This window comes from Recurvomyces mirabilis (assembly GCF_035927965.1).
Source record: "Recurvomyces mirabilis strain CCFEE 5264 chromosome Unknown scaffold_23, whole genome shotgun sequence".
Taxonomy (NCBI): domain Eukaryota; kingdom Fungi; phylum Ascomycota; class Dothideomycetes; order Mycosphaerellales; family Teratosphaeriaceae; genus Recurvomyces; species Recurvomyces mirabilis.
Genome location: NW_027041957.1, coordinates 164120 through 185511, shown reverse-complemented (window position 1 = coordinate 185511; position 21392 = coordinate 164120). Strand labels below are relative to the sequence as shown.

General features: G+C 53.1%; 7 protein-coding genes across 7 annotated transcripts; 2 read left to right on the top strand and 5 right to left on the bottom strand.

The window, feature by feature from the left end:
- Positions 1-357: 357 nt before the first annotated feature.
- Positions 358-2280, bottom strand: LTS14_007974 (uncharacterized protein; the record flags this gene model as incomplete). The annotated part of the gene is made up of 2 exons (XM_064840663.1): positions 358-1317; positions 2215-2280. 2 exons carry the CDS (start codon positions 2278-2280, stop codon positions 358-360), a joined length of 1026 nt encoding a protein of 341 aa, XP_064691694.1.
- A 1245-nt stretch (positions 2281-3525) lies between these two features.
- LTS14_007973 (uncharacterized protein) lies at positions 3526-4279 on the top strand (the record flags this gene model as incomplete). Its single annotated transcript, XM_064840662.1, has 2 exons — positions 3526-4130; positions 4204-4279. 2 exons carry the CDS (start codon positions 3526-3528, stop codon positions 4277-4279), a joined length of 681 nt encoding a protein of 226 aa, XP_064691693.1.
- Positions 4280-4579: 300 nt separating this feature from the next.
- Positions 4580-5836, top strand: LTS14_007972 (uncharacterized protein; the record flags this gene model as incomplete). The annotated part of the gene is made up of 2 exons (XM_064840661.1): positions 4580-5070; positions 5119-5836. 2 exons carry the CDS (start codon positions 4580-4582, stop codon positions 5834-5836), a joined length of 1209 nt encoding a protein of 402 aa, XP_064691692.1.
- A 77-nt stretch (positions 5837-5913) lies between these two features.
- LTS14_007971 (uncharacterized protein) lies at positions 5914-7591 on the bottom strand (the record flags this gene model as incomplete). Its single annotated transcript, XM_064840660.1, has 2 exons — positions 5914-7282; positions 7356-7591. The coding sequence occupies 2 exons, from the start codon at positions 7589-7591 to the stop codon at positions 5914-5916; spliced, it is 1605 nt and encodes a 534-aa protein (XP_064691691.1).
- Positions 7592-9962: 2371 nt separating this feature from the next.
- Positions 9963-12143, bottom strand: LTS14_007970 (uncharacterized protein; the record flags this gene model as incomplete). Its single annotated transcript, XM_064840659.1, has 1 exon — positions 9963-12143. One exon carries the CDS (start codon positions 12141-12143, stop codon positions 9963-9965), a length of 2181 nt encoding a protein of 726 aa, XP_064691690.1.
- Positions 12144-13125: 982 nt separating this feature from the next.
- On the bottom strand, positions 13126-14910 carry REG1 (protein phosphatase regulator; the record flags this gene model as incomplete). The annotated part of the gene is made up of 1 exon (XM_064840658.1): positions 13126-14910. The coding sequence occupies one exon, from the start codon at positions 14908-14910 to the stop codon at positions 13126-13128; it is 1785 nt and encodes a 594-aa protein (XP_064691689.1).
- A 2741-nt stretch (positions 14911-17651) lies between these two features.
- On the bottom strand, positions 17652-20619 carry LTS14_007968 (uncharacterized protein; the record flags this gene model as incomplete). Its single annotated transcript, XM_064840657.1, has 2 exons — positions 17652-17942; positions 18001-20619. The coding sequence occupies 2 exons, from the start codon at positions 20617-20619 to the stop codon at positions 17652-17654; spliced, it is 2910 nt and encodes a 969-aa protein (XP_064691688.1).
- Positions 20620-21392: the final 773 nt, after the last annotated feature.

Sequence of the window (21392 nt, the reverse complement as noted above, 5' to 3'; positions counted from 1 at the left end):
GTGTGGTCAGCACGCTTTCTTGGTCGACTCCTTGACTGTTCGTGGGCATTCTAGCTTGGTGAAACGGTTTGATACACGAGAGCTTTAGGAGCCGTGAGTTTCGGCAGCGCGGGCAGGGCCTTGCGCTACCGCATCTTTCTAATTTGGGACGGAGCTCAGAGGTGAGATACATACCCTAATGACCGGCTGCATGTAATGTGCCTTTCTCTTAACACGAATATGGCACGGGGTTTCCACTTGGAAATACACGGCGGCAGAATTACTGCGCTTTATATACCAGGGCGTCTATTGAGGCAGCTACAGCGTGATATCCGCTTCTGTACAGTGCTATATGGGTGATCCCCGTCGAATACTAGTCTAGGACTGAGGCTCGGCCAACTTCAGCTTATCCTCCGAGTCGTACACAAGCTCACGCATCTTCACACTGCGTAGATGATTCTTCCCAGACAAGCTCGTGTCATGGTAGAAAAGGTACCATTTACCCTTGAATTCAACGATCGAATGATGTGTCGTCCAGCCCTGCACTGGGTCTAGGATACGGCCGGCATAGGTGAAGGGGCCCATCGGACTCTCACCAATTGCATAGGCCAAGAAGTGTGTGTCTCCTGTCGAGTACGAGAAGTAGTACTTGCCCTTGTACTTGTGCACCCAGGCAGCCTCGAAAAATCGACGATCGTGCTTACTGGCATGAATGGGCTTGCCATCATCATCGTTGATAACCAGGCCCTGAACGTCGCTGGTCAACGACTTCATGTCCTCGCTGAGCTTTGCCACTCGAGGAAGCAGTGCAGGCTCGTCGCCGGTGGCTTCCATCGTCTCATAAGCTGCCTTGTCGAATTTGCCAGATCGCCAGCATTGCAGTTGACCACCCCAAATACCACCAAAGTAGAGGTATGCTTGGCCATCGTCGTCGACGAAACTAGCTGGGTCGATACTGTAGCTTCCTTGGATATAGTCCGGCTCTGGCTTGAAAGGTCCCTCTGGCTTGTCCGCAACGGCGACACCAACACGAAAAACGCCTTCCTTATCACGAGCTGGGAAGAAGAGGTAGAATTTGCCGTCCTTCTCGGCAGCGTCTGGCGCCCACATCTGCTTCCCAACCCATGGAACATCGTCTGCCTTCAACGCCACACCGTGATCCGTGACTGGTCCTCCGACAGCGTCCATAGAGAAGACATGGTAGTCGTTCATGTCGTATTGATCGCCATTGTCGTTGTCCTGGATATCGGTCTCCCTGTCGTGCGAGGGATAGACGTACAGCTTCCCATTGAAGACGTGCGCGCTGGGATCAGCGGTGAACAGATGGTCGACGATAGGCTTTGGATTAGACATATTGCTGGACCGTCTAGATCGTGGTGCAATCGTACGAAGTCCATTCTGTCGCATGCCTCGCCCACTATATACACCGATCGTATAGCCGTGACCCACGAACAGAAGCTCGTCACCTTTTAGCCTGAATCTGGATCAAGGACGCTTGGCGCTTCTAGATCACTGGTTCTGGAGGGCAAGGCGGGTGCTGGTGGTGGAGGCATGAGAGCGTGGTTATCGTTTTTGCTTGGACACTATGCTGATACAAGTCTGGAGATGTATGGATGGCCGATTCAGAGATCATAGGCTCGGTTTGTGGTCAAGTCCGAGCTACTGCAAGGTCGGTCGCTGCATTTTGCATTTATGCCGATCTGGGGTCGGTAACTGAGAAGCGGCCCAGGCAGCACCGCGTTTTCCAATATCGTTATGGTGAAAACCTCTTAGATTGACATTCGCAGCATCAGTCGGTCGGGACTTGCGACACCCTTGGCATCTATGACGGTCAAGTAAGTCGTGTTACGCATGAGAACAATTCCGAATATCCACACGATCGAAAGGAGACCTTTCGTGTAGCGTACGTGCTCCTCAGATCATCCCAGATTCATCGGCATGACCGCAAGGGCCGAGCGAATTACGCATTGCTAGTTGCCTCTTCACCTCAGTGTCTAGTCGTCGCTCAGAGCACTCTTTGCAGTAACGCTGTATATTCCTGCGATATCAAGGGCAACGCCGGCTGCTCGAGCAGAGGTCAGTGACGGCTACATCGACTTGGTGAGTTTTCGCATTCGAAAAGCTTGGTGGCCGTGGTCTGCCGCTACAAGGTGGTTCCGAACAAGATAGCCTAGTCAAGACGATTTGTATTATAGCTACAGGCATGGATATGGTGGGGCGTATAGACACACTTACGTTGAACGGGATGGCATGGTCGTCTTCGCCCGCGGGCAGTCCATTCAGCTGCGCTAGTCTTTGCATTGGAAGCGCCAACGATGTACTCATACAACGATGGCAGGTAGGTAGATACACGCTTTTCGCCTTCGCACGGCCGATAGCCTCAGAGGAAGGTAGCACCATCAAGCAACTGAAACGGAAGCTATCTACTTCAAGGGTGTGCAGCGTCGGCGTCGTGCAGTCAACAGGTGCGTGAGACTGCAAACTATTGTACTGTACAATCATGCGTACTCACGACCGCTGAACATTGGGTGGCTCTCATATACTGCCAATGACTCCATTTGGTGATATACGCTGTATCACGGCTCGTAGCGCAGTATCAAAACGGTTGGAGCTATGCCGAGGCCGACGATGCTACAGATCGAGCTCACCATCGTCAATTAGATGCAGCAGGGCGTACCTACATTGTTGGCAGGAATCCTCCATTCCGCAAGGAGCGGTTCCGAAGGTTCGATTTTGAGGCCGCCCTCTGCAGGTCCGAAGCAGAAGTTGTTGATCTTACTTCGACTTTTGGCTCGGACTCACTACGCGTGAAAGGAATGAACGTGAAAGGAACGTCGACGGTCGGCCATGAGGGCTGCAGATGATCAAACAACGACCGACCTTTATGTGCACTGCGCTTCATATATGTTGCAGAATGCACAGCATGACAGCTGTTGCAGCACACAAGTCTCGCAGTGAAGCATGCTTCAGTCAGGAGTTTTTCCGGCGACGATCGAGGGCGACGACATGCACAGCACAGACCCCTGGCACGCCACCAAAATTGAGGCCGCCCTCACATGCATGCCAGGGAAGGTTGCCTTCTTTTTGCCCGCCGGTCACGGCATTAGCACATGATGTTCCTCGAGCGTACAGAGGAAGGCGACACTGAGTCTGCGCTGTCGTGCTTATCGCCCGCCCTATGTTTCGAGCATGCTGCGACATTAGAAGTCGGAATCCGTGAGGCACCCATCCATCGTCTGTTCTCTCTCACAACTGTCATATCGCTCTTCTCAAGGCCATCAGGCACCTATCAGCTACCTCAGCCTCGTGATATCTTGGAGTTCTCTGCTCACCTTGGACGAAATACAGCCTCGCGAGTTGGTCACTGTTCGACCTGTCCGCAAGGGTCGAGTGTCATCCTCCAGCAGATCTTCCACATTTATGGATATGCTTCAAACAGCGTGTCCTTGATACCCGAATGTGGTTGAGTATGCTGCTGACAATGATTGGTCATGGTAGGATACAAGCTGATCGGATATAGCAAACCGGCCCAACAACAACGTGGACATGAATCATTACCCGTCGCAGCCATCTGAGGTCTCAGGTTATTATTATGAGGCTGGTACGAGTCAACATCACACCAATGGCCAGTCTCATGCGCAAGATGAACTGTACGATACATTCGATCAATTGGAACAAAAGGCACATCAGCAAGCTGCCAATCTCGATCTGCAAGCTATTCAATCAGTGGATCAAAGTCCATTTGCACCAAGAGTCCATGCACCTTTCACAGGCACAACACATTCTGTTGCTGCGGCTTCTGTAGGCCGGCTTCGAACTAGCAGAAGTCATGGTGGCCAGGGGTTTGGTCAAGAGCGCCGTACTGTTAGGAGCCCCGCCACGGAATCTGATTCTACCTATGTTTCACTTCATGCCACGAGTGGTCAGGCGGGTGCGCCCTTCCCAGCATTCGCACCGCGCGAGCCGCCCATCCAGTCCGAAGATGGCGGTGTTACTCAGCGGAACTTCGGTCCCGGAAGTATAGTGTCGGAACCGACTATAACAGCTCACTGTGGACTACAAGGCCGGAGATCGAGACGTGGACGCAGCGGACTGCTGCAGTCTCCTTGTGATATATGTCAGAAGCCCTTACGTAATCCTTCAGATGCGCAGTAAGTGAGACCATCGTGCCGGGATGTGCGTGCACTAATATGTAACAGGAAACACTCCCAAACACACTTCAAGGATTGGAGATGCCACGAGCCGAACTGCACACGGCGAGATGGCTTCGGCACCAAGAATGACCTTGAACGTCATATAAGCTCTGTGCATAGGAAATATCAGACAGGCTTCATCTGCGTCGTATGCCCACGAGTGCAGGATGTGAGACCTAAGTTCTGGCCACGGAAAGATAATTTCAAAGCTCACATCAAGAGAAAGCATGCTCTTCTCGATGCTGAAAGGACGATCCAGTTGTGTGTCTTCTCACTTGCCTCGTTGGTCACGGCTGACAGCATACAGGTCTACCACGGTCCGACCGCAGAATGCAAAGACTGTCGAGTCGGGGTATATATCTGCACAGCAGTCACAAATCGACTCCCATGATCTAGACCACTCTCAGATGGCATTTAGCTTCATGGAAGCTGGAACCAGCCAACATGCTTCCCAGCCTGGCAACCCACTATACGGATTCGAGACATCTTCGCAGGGAGATCCTCTGGCTGGTATAGGCGGTGGCGCCTTGCCTATGCCTGGGCTACTCTATGGCAGCCAGAACTTGGGTGCTTCCCCATACATAGCTGACAGTGTAGCTCCATTCGTAGCACTGCCGAGTGTTACTCTCGCGGGAAGATCGAATTCCCTGGCCACCTCGATGCTACCTCCTCAGACCAACCATAGGATGGACATGCCATCGTTCTTACTCTCGGAACATGACGCGGTAACGGCAATGTCAGCAAACATTCCCGAGAAAAGATGGTCATGTCCGCAAAGGCACATTTTGGACATGCCTAATTCTGTGCCCCCGGCCATGGACCAGGTGGTGGAAGTTGTCGAAACTATGGTAACATGTCCGAAGTGTCATAAGAAGAAGAGACGCGAGTGTGACCTCCGGTACGTGCGTCCACTTTCGTTCTCCGCTTTTGACTGACCGATTCCCAGCAAGCATATGAAGCGACACGAACGTCCTTATGGCTGCACATTTCCTTATTGTTTCAAACGCTTTGGTAGTCGAAACGATTGGAAGCGTCACGAGAGCTCACAGCACTTCCACCAAGAGATGTGGCGGTGCTCGATTGAGTGCGCAGCTGGAGCAACTTGTGGTTTCGTGTTTTACTACCATGGCCTAGCAGAAGATCATCTGCGGTTGGTTCACAAGCAGAAGGCAGACGAGGTAGCCATGGAACGGATGCACATTGGCGCCAATGCACACGACAAGTACTGGTGTGGGTTTTGCGGATGTCTCATAAAACAAGAAAGCACGAGCATGCATCATAACAACCTCGAAGCACGGTACAAACATATCGGTGACCACTTTGACAAGGACCGGCATATCGAGGACTGGATATGTGTAGAAGCGCGACGGCTGAAGGGAGGTCTTGCGGCCGAGCACAGACACAAAACGAGGACTCACGGCCGCAGTAAATATCATGAAGATGACAGCGATCCAGGCGACAGCGGAATACCTAACCAGAGAGGACAAACAGCACTTGCAGCAACGTCGTCATCGTCGTGGCAAGCCCTTGATCCAGCCATAGCTACCACGCGTGATCCAGCATATACGTGCCATAATGGCAAACGACGACGCACGTCGGTGCCTGATTACGATTTGGATGATGCGGATGGTGTGAGTGATGAAGAGTTTCGAGATGCTAGTTGAGTGGTATCTACATGCTGTATATCATACATGGTTTCTTCGACCACATTCATAAACCCAGAGACGGTGCAGTAGAGATACTAGTGCCGTCGTATGCTCTTCCACACTCTTGTCAACCTCTTCTCGCGAGGGACACTCAAATCGAAAGCTGTCAGTGTGTCGTCCGCGCCTGCGGAACGCTCGTAGCTATCCAACGGCTCGAGAGCCAAAGGATCCAAATCCGCGACTGCGACCTCACAGCTCTGCTTGGTTGGCCATGCAGCCACATTTGTCACCGGCGTTCTAGCTGCGACCGCATAATTGTGGCCTTGCGGTGTGCGGGTAGGAGAACCATCACTGTTCGGCTGTACTGTAATCGGGCTGCTCGCCTCTGCCGAAGTCAAAAGTGTGCTAGCTTGCGACGATGTGCTACTGAGGGCGGTAGGCGTCAAAGGCCCACTCGTCTGGACGGAGGCGTTGTCATCGGTGTCGTACAACACAAGAGAAGTCCGCTGGATTGGGAAGCATTCGGAGGTACTGGTAGGCACTGCATTGGGTATATCGTGCCGTGCTCGCTCAGAGGTCAGGTCCAGTACTGGACAGGTAATTGCTCGTGGGCGTAGCTGAGGTCGAGTGACATCGGCCACCACTGGCTCCTCGAAAGGTTTGGCAGGCGGGGTCTCAATTGGTGATGGAACGTAGAAGTCGTCGCAAGGTCGCGACAGGCGCCAAGAAAGCTTCTCCTGTTGAGGTGCCGACGATACCGGCAGCGTCTCAGGTACAGGCGATGCCGGGATCGGCGCCAGTCGAGGTGGTGGTAACGCTATGGGCGTTAAGTACAATGCGCGGTTGAATGATCGTGCCTTTCGCACGACAATCTTTTGTTGCCCACTTCTCATCCGTTGCTTACCCTCTGCAGTATATGCCAACGGAGCGGTCACAGCCAGGCCAATTGTTGATAGCGAATGCGGTGATACACTGTCGTCCTGCTGTTGATATGTTTGTTTGCGTTGTGCCGCCCGCACTGGTGTCACCTGCGTCTGGTCGCTGGTCACAGGTGATGCCTTAGCAGGCTTGGCTTTTACTGTTTCGTCAATGTTGGACGATGCGTACGAAGCTGGCACCAGTGAACCGGAAGAGGTAACTTGCAACACCCGTGCACCTTCCTCGGACTGGATGCGTTCCTCCTTGCTAAAGTGCTGTCGTCTCACCTTCTCCGGTAACGCAAAGAACCATGCAGCTTGCTCGGGTGTGATAGGGCGCTCACCAGACCGCAGCTCTGCCAGAGAGTGCCTGTCTGAAGATGCATCTGAAGGTGTGCGAGCTCGTTGCTCGCTGGCCGTATGGCGATGACAATCGAGCGATGGCCTCGGACTTAGCCATATCTTCTTGCGACAATGTTTCTTTCGTTGGTCAGCAGCAGCCGCCTGTGAAATGTGCAATCTTTCGGCCGAAGTGAAGTACTTTCTTCTGATCATAAAGGTCAGCAATGCTCGACCCCCGGCGAGTAATCACTCGACTCGGATCCCATCACCGCACTTACTGGATCGATGGCGGCAGTGTAGCATACTCTTCAGGTGAAATCATTTCTGTACCATCGTCTGACGAGATGCGTATACGCTGCGGCGACTCTCGACGACCTCTAAGTAGAGGTGAGCTTGCGCGAGAAGCCAGTCTTTGTGCTGGAAGTTCCGTTCGGAAGCCGTCATCGCAGGAGTGTGGTGTAACGACGACTTGATCGAAAGCTGAACGTTCGCCGGTATGCTGCATTGCCGACATTGCCACGACTCCACAGTAGGTCGTTCTTGGATCGATTGTGCGCCAAAGCCGGAGGAGGTTGCTGTTGTGTGACCAGACGGTGCGGGCCAACGTGGAAGGTCGTTTGGTTTTGTGTTTGGGATGCTTTCGCCAAGCCTTGTTATTGTTCAACGAGGCTCAGGGCCAGTTCAAGCCACCAGGTGTAAATATAGGGACATTCCAGCGGAGATAGACGAGGTAATATATCAGCTGTAGCCCTAAGGAACGAGGATACGCAATGCCGTGGGGGCGAGTTTCGAGATGCTGATAATCTGACAGGAACCTAGATGAGGAATACATACAGGCGGCACGCCATCAAATAGCACCGTAAGCCATGCCTTTTAGCGGAGCACGGCCGTGGCCGTCCTGTTGGTGCCCAGTTTAACCTTGCTGATGAACAATGATACATCCGGAAGGCTAGCTGCTGGCGGCCTTGTCAACTGCACGGCGTACCAAGACTCGGACGACTCTTTCTGGGGGCTTGCAAGCAATGGTCGCCATGGCCCCCAGAAATCGGACGCCACATTAATCTGATGCCCAGCGACCTTCCCAGTCTGTCTCTGTGCGCCAGCATCAATGATATTTTGACGTGGACAATGGACGGCATGGCCGCGCCCTAGGCTGTTGTGGCACATCAAGCGAACGCGTGACGTGAGACGAAGCGATTTGGGGAGAGCCGCATTCGAAGCAGCGCTAAAGGTGCATCACTAGCGGCAACGGTATTCAGGTTGGTCTATGCTGAAGTAACCAATCAGTCGGATCAAACGCTGAACTTCGACGAACACACCCATATCGCTTACTCTACTGGTCGATGTGCGGCTCGATATCAGACGATATGGAGTCTCTGACTGGCTGGACAGTGGAAAATGCTCAACGAAAAGACTCCACCGCCAACAGGCACCGAAGCCTTCTAGCCGAAGAATTTGTCCGGTGGAAACATGAACCCAATTTCTTGTCCATGCACAGGCCAGCTCTATCAAGAAACGCCCGGCTGTACTAATAAAGCAGCACTATCGAGTTGTGAAGTCAATGCGGTACAGGGCACTTCGCAGTGGAATATTGCATTGATGCTCCTCCCATGTCCGCTACCAAGTAGTCAGGTCCCGCCTGTCATGATGCCTGCATGTGCGTCGTCGAATTCCAGTACTTTGGGACCCTGTTCATCTGCGTCGTGCGACACGATGGACCACCGGTCGAGCAATTTCTCAGAGGACGACCAACGGCTATACTGATGGAGGCGCGCGTGAGATTGTGCCGAACGATGGTGGTGTGCCCGAGTCTCGCTTTTGGATGAATGGTGAAGTGTCAGCTGATAAGCTGAGGTCAGCCATTTGTGCATTGACAGCAGCAGCCCTCTAATTCCAAAACAGCCCCTGTTTGCACCTTTGACCGGGAAGAAAGCTGCTTTTGCATCTGACCACACAAGCTTGATCAGGCATCGACACATTGTTGAATAATCCGAGACAAACATTCCAAAGGAGCTCAAGCAAAAAGCATACAATCAACGGTGCGCGCAACGCTGCTCAGGAACCCGGCGGGTACGCCGCCACGACACCCATGCGTCGGACATTACTCAAAGTGCCCTGACCTCGAATAGTCACAAAAGCAAACAACAGTCATCACGTAGCTTGCCTCACCTGGAAAGCTGTAAAGCTAATCGCCACACTGCCTACGGAGGTTGACATCCGCGCGGTAACAACGTTGCTGATCGTTATCCTTCATGGGCCGCTATGGCCTCGACAATGGACGTGCTAGACTGAAGAAACAACCGCCGCTACTAGCCTAGCACCATTCCATGAACCCGGGCCAGGCATGCTTGCTGAGACATCGCACAGTCGGAATCATTCGGCACAGGACATTGTTATCGCGAGACGTCACTGGCATGCAAATGTTCATTGCGACCTACCTCCTTTCTGCTCCTGAAGATCTCGCGTGCTGAAGCGCTCGACTGGTAAGGTGACGAGTCTCACCAGCGAGCAATATGTATGATGAGCAAGAGCACAGCTCACAGTCATGATTCCACAACCGCCCGTCGAAAAGCTGACACTCAGTGCACTCATCATCTTATCATGATGACTGAATGCTGCGACCAGGAAACCCGAAGCTCACTGACGTTGTTGAGAGGCTGGGCGACACAATGTGAGAGCCTCGTCCATAGCAGAGACTCGTATCAGCATTGTGCAAGCTATAAACGATTTTGCTGACTTCATGGAACGAACGCCACGGACCTTTCCAACACCATGCGGCCATACCGCCAGATCCTGATGCCAGACGCCCAGAGATAGCCTTCCCTCACCTCGCTTCACCAGACGCCATCCCACGTATGATACAAAGGACCCATCCGCACGTATACTCAAGCCTCAGCCATAGCATAATAATAATCCTCGTCTAGTCCCTCTCGAGTCGGTACCTCCCTCTCCGCCACCCTAGCACCCTTGACTCTCGCCTCCAGAGCCTCCCAATCCACATCCTCCCACCTCAGATTGAGCATACGTAACCTTACACCCCAGTCCTTCATCATGTCGATCAGCCTCGTGGTGTCTTTAGTGATGGGCTCCTGGTTCAGTAACATGAGTAGACCGTCCAGCCACTCGGATGCGATGTATGATGTCTGTGGGAAGAGTTCGAGGAGGATGGATTCGTCATCTGGTGCTCCTCCATTTGAATTGAGAGAGTGTTTGTTGGGTTTGTTCGGAGTGCCGAGGATGGTGATCTTGGTCGTGGTCGATTGTTGCGGTTGCTTCGTCTTCACGGAATCGCCTGTCTTGGTCTCCTTGAGGGTTTCTGTGCTCTCGTTCGCGCCGTTCATGACCGGATTCTCTGCAGCAGAGACATTGCTATCGACAGATGTGACGGAGCTGAGGTCAATCTTCTCGGCCAGATCTCCAATAGTGGGCTCGCTACTGTTCTTCGAAGCGAAGTCCTGGTAATGTAGCCACTTTCGGTTATGGCTTAGCCGTACATATCGCCAGGGTACGACAGCACCAGTATTGAGCGCCGTGACTGGGAACCATTGGCCCTGAAGCAGACATCGTACGCGTTGCTCCTTCATAAACTGCTGACTCTCCTGATGAAGCTGCTCCCGTACCTGGACAAGATGAGGGCCCCAAGCATCCTCATACACCTCATCCAAACCATCGATCTGCCAACGCCTGGCCGTCTCTAGCGTGACACCACGTAACTCATCCTCGATCTTACCAACGTCTGTCTTCCTGTCCGCAGCGCCTATGATTCGTTCTATGATCACACGTATGACTTCTTCAATCTTGAAGAAGTCCTCGTGCTCGGCGGCAGCCAGCTTCCACATTCGCTGGAAGGCATTTGTAGCCGCAGTATGTAGACGACCCCATTGTAGCAGTAGCGGTCTGTACATTTTGTTGACGTTATAAGGATTGACCTCCCGGTCGTATGCCGATGTCGTTCTGGTATGACCCGTCGCGGCTCCATCGACAGTGTCGACAGCTTCGTCGATCTCGAAGTGCTCGTATAAAATGAGTGTAATGCTAAGACTTGCTCGAGCGACAGGACATCTTTGTTCTACGGGTTGTACCGCTTGTTCCATGAGAATCTTCGAGTACGAGTCCTCATTTCGTCTTGCATAATCGACCAGATCCATCATGCCGAGATATCCAGTATCATCAAACTCCAGGGCCGGATTCTCCGACTCAAAGCCAAGTCTCCTCCACTTCCTTGGATGGTGTCGTTTACTATCCTTCCCTCCATCTTCGCCATCGGCTTGTGGCGGATTATAAGGCTCTGGCTTGCTCAGAAGATTGATAGTCTTCAAAGCACGCCTGTGCTCAACCAATTCAAGATTCACACGTACTTCCTTCCACTTACGCAAGAGAACTTTGGTGAGACCTTGGAACTCGAGGATGGCTGTGGCGAGCGGACTTCCCACATCACTTGCAGCATCGCCACGCATCAGCATACCCACACCACCAATGACACCGAGATCCTGCAGCCGTTTTATGAATTTCGGCCATTCGTGTTCGCCTCCATGGATGACAGCATCGCGCATCAGAGCATTGACGAGTTGCAGCGCATTAGCACAGAGCGTATGGTCTGAAGCGCTAAGCCTTTGCACCAACGAATCTAAGAAATCCGGATGGTTGTCCAAAGCAGGCTTGATCGCACCAAAGCCAAAGACCTCCGCACTCTCCCTCCTTGATTGTCTCAATGGTCGCGAGACGATGAGGACAAGCAGTGTCAGCGCGTTCCGCACGATATTAACAAGCGGGTGCGTGACTGCCAGCTCCACGGCCTTGTCTATAACAGGTCCATCCACGGCATCCCATCCTATATCCAGTTCCAGCAGCGCGTCAAGACTGCCGAATGCGTATGCCTGAGTGTTGCCGATAGTTTCCAGTGCCGCATGACGGAGCGCAATCTGCCCATCTCCTTGTATGAAAGCATCCGCGAAGGCCGGGTCCCCAAGTAGACTCTGTAGCTTGAAGACCGCGTACTTCCTCGCGCCTTCATTGTCTGACACCAGACCCGTGACCAGAGTCTCTACGTCTGGCGGCTCTTCCATCCTGCAGTATCTCAATTCACTCCACTCCTCCAGCTACGTTCAGATACTCAACCCTCCCAGCCTGCGAAGCCAATGGTTTGCTCTTCTCGCTGCGCCGTATCTCAGTCGCGTCGCATCAAATATGTATATTCCCTTTCTCACTCAACACCTGCGAAACCTTGCAGATGGCGATAAACAGCAAGATGGAAAAGAGCGTTCTAATATGCCGGAACATACTCGGTGTAGTTGGAGGGGGAAGTGTAAATCGTAACGCAACGGCCTATCCGCAGTGACTACTTGGCGCCCCGAGCAGCAACAATAGTGACGAACCGAGCAGATGCTGTAACCGAAGGATCATGGGCCTCGGTGCTATGGTAGACGTCAAGCGATAGTGTTGAGATGGCGAATAATCTGATGATACTACAGGACAAGCAGGAATGTCGTAGGCAGACGAGTGAGCCAAAGCAAGGTATGCCATTGATCGTTCGACCACGAGCCAAAGAACAAGCTCACGCTTGGTCTGCAGGGCCGCGGCACGAGAACGCCGATCCAGACGCAATTGCAAAAGGCTAAAATGCTTCTCTGATGCACGTGATGGATACGAAATGCTGTAGCCTGTCCCAACCTTCTGAGCGAAGGCGAAAGTATTGAAAAGATATCTACACACCGCTTGCTAATGCTCGCTCAACGATGCCACCCAGCCCGTCTATATGTGCTCAACGCCGAAGCTCCTCGCGAATAACAAGCCGTGAGAATTGATACATTATCCCACTGCGCATCTTGTACGCTGCGCACCTTTCCCTCCTTACCATGACCACCCAACACCGACGCTGTCGTTAATGGCCGCAGACCGTGGTTGCTACAAGCCTCTCCGTGCTGCCGTTCCTGTGTACGTTCCGTGTTCCGAAAGCAGGCTCCCATTGCGCCGTCGCTACCCAGTCCGTCAGATCATTCGGCTGTTCTAAGTAGTGATTTCAAGTGGAGGCCGCGACACTCGTCAACCTCACTTCCGCCACCCAACATTCCAGATAACATGAGCAATATCCCTCGCCGTATTAATAGTCTCGCTGACCTTGCCAAACAAGCCAACGGCCATAGCATCATCTTCCTCATCATCATAAGGCATAAGCATACCACTATTGGTCCGTCTCAGGAGCTCAGCACTATAATCATCCGAAGGTCCAGGAGTACTGCTCCGCGCCTTTGTGGCAATCATCTTATTCTTCCGCCGTGACCGACCAGCCATTTCGTCTTCACTCGACGATGCACTGCCAAGAGAGGACTTGGGATTACCAGACCCAAACGACCAGGTGGAACTCATCGCTGGCTCAGGCTCCTCCTCGTCCTTGACCAAGAAGTTAGCGGATGGTCGGCTTGGCCTGAGAGTCTCCTGAGAAGGACTGGGCGATAGTCGGCTGGAGCGCCAGCTACTTCCGAACGTGTGATGTTGCGGCGCCTCAGCCACATCCGGAGCTTCTGTCTTGTACTTGAGCGTGCTGGCTGGCAAAGTCTCAATCATCTTCCGACTCTGCGAATTACTTCTGCTGCCCTTAGCATCCTTGTTCGCTCGGGACCGTCTCTTCCGCTTCATCATGATCACGCCATCATCGCTGCTCGCTTCCGAGGAGCCGGAGTGCTGCACTTCATCCTCCTCACTCTCGCTTTCTTCCGCCAGATCCTCCTTGTGTTCCACAGCGATGCACTGCTCCACTTTGTCATCAAACCTAATGTGGCGCTTAGCTGAACACTCGCAAGGTGTGCCGTCGTCGCTGCTATGCCGACTTGTGAAGTAGTCCACCTGGTCTCTGCTCGGCGCTTCGGAGGTAAGGCCGGATGTTGAGAAGTCGAAATGCGCGCCGTTGATAGTGGGCTTGCGTGGCGAGCCCTGCTGTGCCTGCACTGAGGCTGCCGCTTGCTTCACGAGTGACGTAGCTGATATTGATCGTTGAAGCATGACTTCTGACATACTTCGCTTCTTCAAGATCGGTTTCTTAGCCAGGAAAGAGTTGGTCTTTGACAGCTGCGATGAAGGAGCTGACTGATGTGATGTGATGGGATGCGACTCTGCGGGCTTCAATGGACCGTATAGCCATGTCACATCGCTCTCCTTCAACCAATTCAGGGTTTCAGGCGACACTGTCCGTAGCGCGTACTTTGATTTTGCCCATGTCCTCCATGATGCGTTCTCTAACCTTGATCTTTGCCCGTACACCTTCCGCTGTGATACAATATGCCTCCAACTCGACCATATGTCCTCTTCCCGCCAATCATGACTCAAGTAATCGACATGCTGCTTCGGCTCTTTCCGGATCGCACTATCATCTGCCACGGTAGGAGTAGGTAGTGGGGAATCTGACGCGGTGGTCTCGGTAGTCGTGGACTCTACTGGCTCTTCACTCGATTGCGACTCGGCATAGCCTTGTGCCTGGTGGTAGAATTGCACTCCGCCGTAATCCGGAAATCCTCCATCGTCGTTGCTGCCAAACTTTTCCTCAAGTGATAGTCCGCTGATCTCTGGGATTGTGTTCGGAGTGTCGAACGCGCCTAGGTCTGATGTGGACGTGTGGGTGGAGAATGTGTCGGAAAATGATGATCGAGGTGAGTCTGATATCCGGTCATGATGGTTGGTAGTCGCTACGCATAGGTTGTCCTTAGGGCTTGACGACAGGAACGACGAGCCTTGATATAGTTGACCGGTTGAAGCGTGGGATCTCCGAAGGCCGCCAGTATTCTCGTATAGTCGCTCGCCGCTCGGCGACCTCGGGATCTGATGGAGGACTTCCGCCATGGCGCTGGTCGGATGGTAACTATGTCCAAGTCATGTGCGATGTGGCCTTGTTGTGAAGATATTTCCTTCAGGCTTGTCCGGCTTCAGATGTTCCAATTCAATACAGGATCTGACGTAAGCGGGCCATCGCTGTCATCGTGACTTCGAAGAGCGAATGAAAGGATGTCGATGATACCAAAATCAATACTGGGTGGGAAGTCAAAAGGGCGTTAGAGAGGCATGAAGGGGTAGAGGTAGTTGGGATGCAAGCCTCGAAACACTACTACAGTGTCGTTCTCGAGCGGTGGGTCCTGTTTCTTGACCAAGGAGTACTTTTCGGACCGGATTAGCTAAAGCTTTCCTCCCATCTTGGAGGCAAAATTCCTGATCGTCCCGCAACGACGCCTCCGACGCAAAAAGGCAAGATGCGGGGTACCCGAACTATCGTGTTACGTCTATATCAGAACCCAGCCACCAAGGATGTGGACTATGGCGGGTCTGACTTACAGCGACTCTTTTGAGACTGAGAACGACGATAACAAAACCTGGGTCAACCTAGGAAAAGGCTCGGCTCAAGCGTTCCCTCCACAGGTCCACATCCGTGATCGAGAGGAGGTGGATCCTGGAGAATTTTGCAATGTACATGGGGACTTGGCTAGACTGTAATTGGACACAAAGTCTACGAAGTAGTAGGCTAGCCGACTACCGCCCATGGGATCAAGAATTACTGATCGACGGTTCCTGTTCATCATCACGATCATCGCGACTGGCTGGCTGTGTTTATCGGCCATGTGTAGAGACACCAGAACGTGATACATGACTGTAATCCATATCAATGGCGTGGATACCATGCGTGAGGTTCGTTGCCATTGACACCAGCTCAGCGGAGAGTTTCGGAAGCAACCACACAAAGCAATGCTACTACCTCCATGATCAGTACCGAGACACTGGCTACAACCACCGTTGGTCCGCTCAACGTCCACAGTCGAGGTCTCCTTCGTATCTTTCCATCAATGGCAGCCATTGCAAGACCTCCCGCTGACACGAACCGCGACGACAGTCTTGGAGATGACGTTCCAATCTGGAAGAATTTATGGGGAGGTGGAGAGACGCGAGTGATAAGATGTACCTGTCACGCAATCCTGCCAACCACGTTTCGCTTCTGCACGTCGATATGGCGAACCCGTTTCACATGTCACTTTCGCCTTGTACTGCAGCTAGGTAAAGCTGCAGTGGCTTGTATGGACGAGTTGCGACAAGCGCCTGCTAACATCTCCGATCTATCGATTGATCAGAACTGATTGAATTTGAGGAAGTGACATCGCACAACAACGATCAACTCACAGTGCGAGGAAGAGCCAAAGCGGCATGCTGGAAGTACATCGCCAAGGTCAACAACTCTTGACAGCTCCAGCTCGTGCATCTCAATCTGCAGAGCCAATATGCACAAGACGTGAAAGCTCCACAATTTCCCTCAACTGTTGGAGCGCAGACACTCTCTGCTGATACCGTACGCGCTAGCGGTCGAGCAGCTCACGTGTAGTGCGACTATTCTTTGCCTCTCAAAGACTACACACGGACCAAGCCTATTATTTCCGATACGAGTGAAGCACGCAGCTATCATCACCAGCAGCAAGCGCCGTATGTCAGGACGATGGCTTGCCCGACGGAGGCAAGCCCGTGCTAGCCATGTGCTGCTAACATGCAAGCCAGACGCCACCTTGTGCAGTGTCTGCTGCATGCTCGGTATGGTCACCGAATGGCTGCGTTGGACATCACCACACGGTAATCACAACGGAGTTCTCCGCAACAGCTCTCACACTATAGACATGGCCAAGACGTGGAGGCGATGCTGAACTACTGCCGATGCAACTCCACTATGGTCTTCCCAGGCTGGGCGGCTACGGATACATATCGGACGAAAGCTGAGCTGTACATGTCTCTTCGTACCCTATCTTCACTGGTGAACGGTTAAGTTCATCTCGCCGTGACAATGGCCAGTCTTGCAGATACAAACCACAGAGCTGCTTTCGAACACATCTCAAGAGTTAGCCGTGTATGCTACGGAGCCACAAACATCTTCGAGACAAGGTAACCTCTTCATGTGTCAGCATATCAACAGTATCAACCACCCATGATTCAGCACCAAAACGTTGGACGCAGGGCTTACATTTGTCCCCTGTCTAGCATCCGTCATATATGTACAACATCGAATTGGGCACCCTCCTTCTGACACGTGAAAGTGACGTCCGCCTAGGGATCCACGCAGCCCGACCTGCAGTAGAGCGTATCCCGAGCCGGCAAGCCGAGTAGAGAGCAGCATAGGCGACCGCCTATTGCCGGTATCAGTACTTGCTAAGAAACCACCATTCCTTCGAGCCAGCGCCGAAACTTGATACTCACCACGCCAAATGTACCGTGGTACTCATCGTACACGGCTACGCGGCCCATTCACCCTGCTGAGCCCCGTAAGTCGCTCGTGGCGATAGAGAACAAGAACTCGACGGGCCTTTGGACGCTGTAACCAGGCGATCGTTAACCACGGACCAACGGTAGGGACAACTGCTTCAGATCACTCACTGGAATCAGCAGCAGGTCTGGCCAGAATTTTGGACGGGAAATTTGTGCGGCTTCAATATTACATTTCTCATCAGCCGACGCCGAGTCCTACTTTTATGTGCCTCCTTCCAAGAGATGGGTATATACTACTCATACAATCCACATGCCACATCTCTCGTGATGATCACCCTATTACCAATGCTTCATTGCATCATACTAGGGGTCGTCGCTCCCATGAAAACTCCATCCTGCATGTTGCCATTCGCCTGCTGTTGCTGTTGCGCGCCCGAGTTCGTTTGCTGAGCTTGCGGCTGATTGCCACCACCACCACCATTCTGGGGCTGTTGTTGTTGTTGTTGTTGTTGTTGTTGTTGTTGTTGTTGTTGCTGCAGACTCGGATCCAAGGCTGAGACATCAACATTCATGGGCCACATCTGTAACGTCGGATCCATGGCGTTCGTGCCACTGCCTTGGATATAGTGGTCCCATGCGCCCTGCAGACATCATTAGCACAATATACCCATGAACAGAAGAAAGAGCAAGAATACACACCCAGTCGATATCCGCCCCCAACCCATCCATACCCATAAACCCACTACTCCCACCAGCAGCAGCAGCAAGCATCTGACTGAACGGACTCGCCGGCCCAGCAAGCAAACTCCCACCGCCCTCACCACCAGAATACTGCGGCGTCAACCCCGTACGTTCCTGCTGCGGTAGCGGATCATTGAGCAGACCGGCCATACTAGCCGGATAACCACTCTGCTTCTCCTGCTGCTGATGACCGACACCCAAAGGCCAATTAGCAGCATTCGGTGACTTGCCACCCGAATACAACATCCCCAACGTCATAGCCGCCGACTGCTCAGGCGGCAGATCCTCTTCTCTGAAATCGCTCGGCACGCCATTGGGGAAGATCCCAAAACTAGGCGTTTGTTTCGCTACACCCGGCTGAGCCCAGGGCGTAGCACTAGTCTCTTGCTGTCTCGATCTCTCCACCGCCGAAACACCGTCTCCACAGGCTTCCAATGTGCACGCCACTCGTGGCGCCGGAGGTGGCAAGGGCTCCCCGTTCCTCATAGCCCTCCTATGCTCCTTTAGCCGTTTCACCATCACGACAAGAGTGACAGAAGCCTTGTAAGCCTCCATACTCTGGCCCTTCAGACTCTCCCAGATCCCGATGCAATGATCCACCGCCCGGAGCATCTCCTCTCTTCTGTCCTCTGCGTACGGCTCAGCCGTTAACGGTGACTCGGCTGGTCCATTCAGACTGCCAGATCGCTGTCGACTTCGTCTGTCTGCTTCAGCGAGGTGGTAGAGGTCTAGACAGACCAACATAGCTGCTAGCAGGAAATCGTGCGTGGTGAGAGAGGAGATGTACCATTTCACACTCCTTAGTCGTCCACCGGGCTGTGACTCGCGGTGGAGGGTGGCTTGGTGGTCCAGAAGTTGCATACTGGCGTCTATGCACGTTCGTCTGGAGTAAGCGTACCTCGGATTTTCACGGCCCCTAGCAATGAATTTCCGGTGCAGCACAAACAATGATCGAAGGTATACCATCTCCAGTCCGAGCCGTTGCATGATGAGATTGGCCGGATCGCGTGCGCTCTCCTGAAACGATCGCATTTGTAGCAGCGGCGGATGTGTCGACCGTAGCTGTCTTAGATCTTGGTCAAATTTCATGGTTTGTTCATAGGACATTGGATCAGTTAGACTCTGTGTCCTCTCCACGATCTGGCCAAAGAGGTGGGTCATGCCGTACTTGGCGATCATATAGCTCATTGGCGTCGCCTCGAACGTCGGTCTCGAAGGCGGTAGAGTCTGCATAGTGTCATACAGCTCGTCGTCGTAGATGTTGCGTGGTAGCTGGGTATCATAGTGATCTGTGCGGATGATAGACGGCAGGCCGAATTGAAAGGAGATGTGAACGTCGCAGGAACGGACAAAGGCCCAGACTCTCCTCCTGACCTCGCCATCGAAGGGCGTGATCTGTGGGTGGGGCCCTGGATCGCGATGGTAGCCCATCCGCATCGCCAGACGCACACACAGACTCGTCAAAAGCAGGACACCTGGCTCGGCATCTCTGCTTCGACCATACTCCGCTTGAACATGCAAGATCAAAGTCTCCAGGATCTGTGCGATTGGCTGCGTGATATCCGCCAGCAACAGACACTGCGCTGTCAGCCTCCTGAAAGTATGTGCCAGCTCCATAGCTCGGTTTCGATACTCTGGGGGCTCGTCTCCAGCCCGGTGATACGACTGCAATGCCAATGTCATCATAGCAAAGCACAACCCAACCCACACCGTCGGCGTCTCATGCGGATTAACCCAATGCTTGTCGTACTGTTTCTGGAACGACGGTCCATGAATAATATGCACCGACGGGTCATAGGCGTTGAAATATCTCGCAATCAAGCGATCCGCATCCGCCTTCTGCGGGAACTGCGCCAGCAATTCCGCCTTGTCCTTCGCCGGTGGTCCAGAAAGCAAGAAAGCAGTCCCAGGACTCTCATCTGCCTTCGCAGCCTGCACCCTCTCCATCTGCTGCCGATAATCCTCCTTGTGATTGACAAAGTACTGTTTCACCTCCGAAATCTCCCCCAAAATAGCATACCAATGCGCATCGGACGCAAACACCGCCCGTCCATTATCCATCTTCATGATCCCAATCTGCTTCGACACCTGCTCGACCTCACTATCGCCTTCCTCCTGAACCTGATCCGGCTCTTCGCGGATCATATCGCTGCCTTCGGGATCCAATCGCAGATCCGAGCCGGTGCTTAAGCTATTACTCCTGCTAGTCTGAATAGCTGCTTGCGCCGCGGCGGCCGATCCTGGTTGCGAGGCTCCATTTGTCATCAAGGATAATACCAAGCCCTCGAGTCGATCGATGCGGTTTTGCATGTCGTCGGGTGTGGCGTTGGCGCTGTTGAGGCTGCTCTTCTTGCGCCCGCCGGGCGTGGCATAGTTGCAGGCTGCTAAGTCCCCGCGCTTGGTGCAGTTGTCGCATGGGTGGCCGCGATTGCATTTTAGCTTGCGATGTCGACATGGCGCGCAGGAGAGGGGGATGCGATTTCGTTTGCGTACGACGCGGAAGTTCTGGGTATCGGGTGATGCGCCATTGGAGGATGTCGAGGAGGGTGGGGTGGTCTGGCTAAGGGAAGGAGCCATGATGGGTGTGATGTGGTCTTGCTCTCCACTCCACTGGAATCGACTAGCTTGAGTCGCTCCTGGTCACAGCGACGCGCACTCTGTGCTCCAAGACGGTGATGTGGGCTTGATGTCGAGTATTCACCGTTGTCGCATGCGCTCCAGTCCAGCTTCGACTAGAATTACGTGGAGAGCGGTCAAGCGGGCAAGATCCAGCAGTGCTCTCGCCTAGAACGCAGACGATCAAATCTGTCGCAAGCTCAGTCTCAGTCCCAGAGAGCCGAATCAACACTTGTATAATGGCCAAAGGTTGTGCAGCAATCGAGTAGAGGAAGTAGTATGTCGTAGCAAGTCGCAAACAGCCAACCAACCAATGATCCCGCACCACAGCTCAGCTGATTAAGAAACCTTAACCGCAATTCAACAAGACGACGTCCGTGTAAAATGCACGAAATAGAGCCTCCCCGCCGCGAGTAGTGCGAGTGAGTCACAAGGCAGCTAATGCAGTGTGCTTACTGCAGCAAATGAGAACGAGGTGCTGGAAAGGTCATTGGGACTAGTTGGTGATGTAGTGATACGGAGTTAGACGTCTTAAAGCCGGAGGGAGGGTGAGTGAATGGTGAGGGCCAGGCAGAAGGCATAACACGCAAGCACCATCGCCGTTCGAGTCGAGTCGGGCCTTTCATTTCTGTGTCTTGGCGATACTGCTCGTCGTCTGGATCAGATGCTGGAGAAAAGAGCCTGTGATTAGCGCCTGGCAATGGAAGTAGCAGGTTACGTTATGATACTGTTAC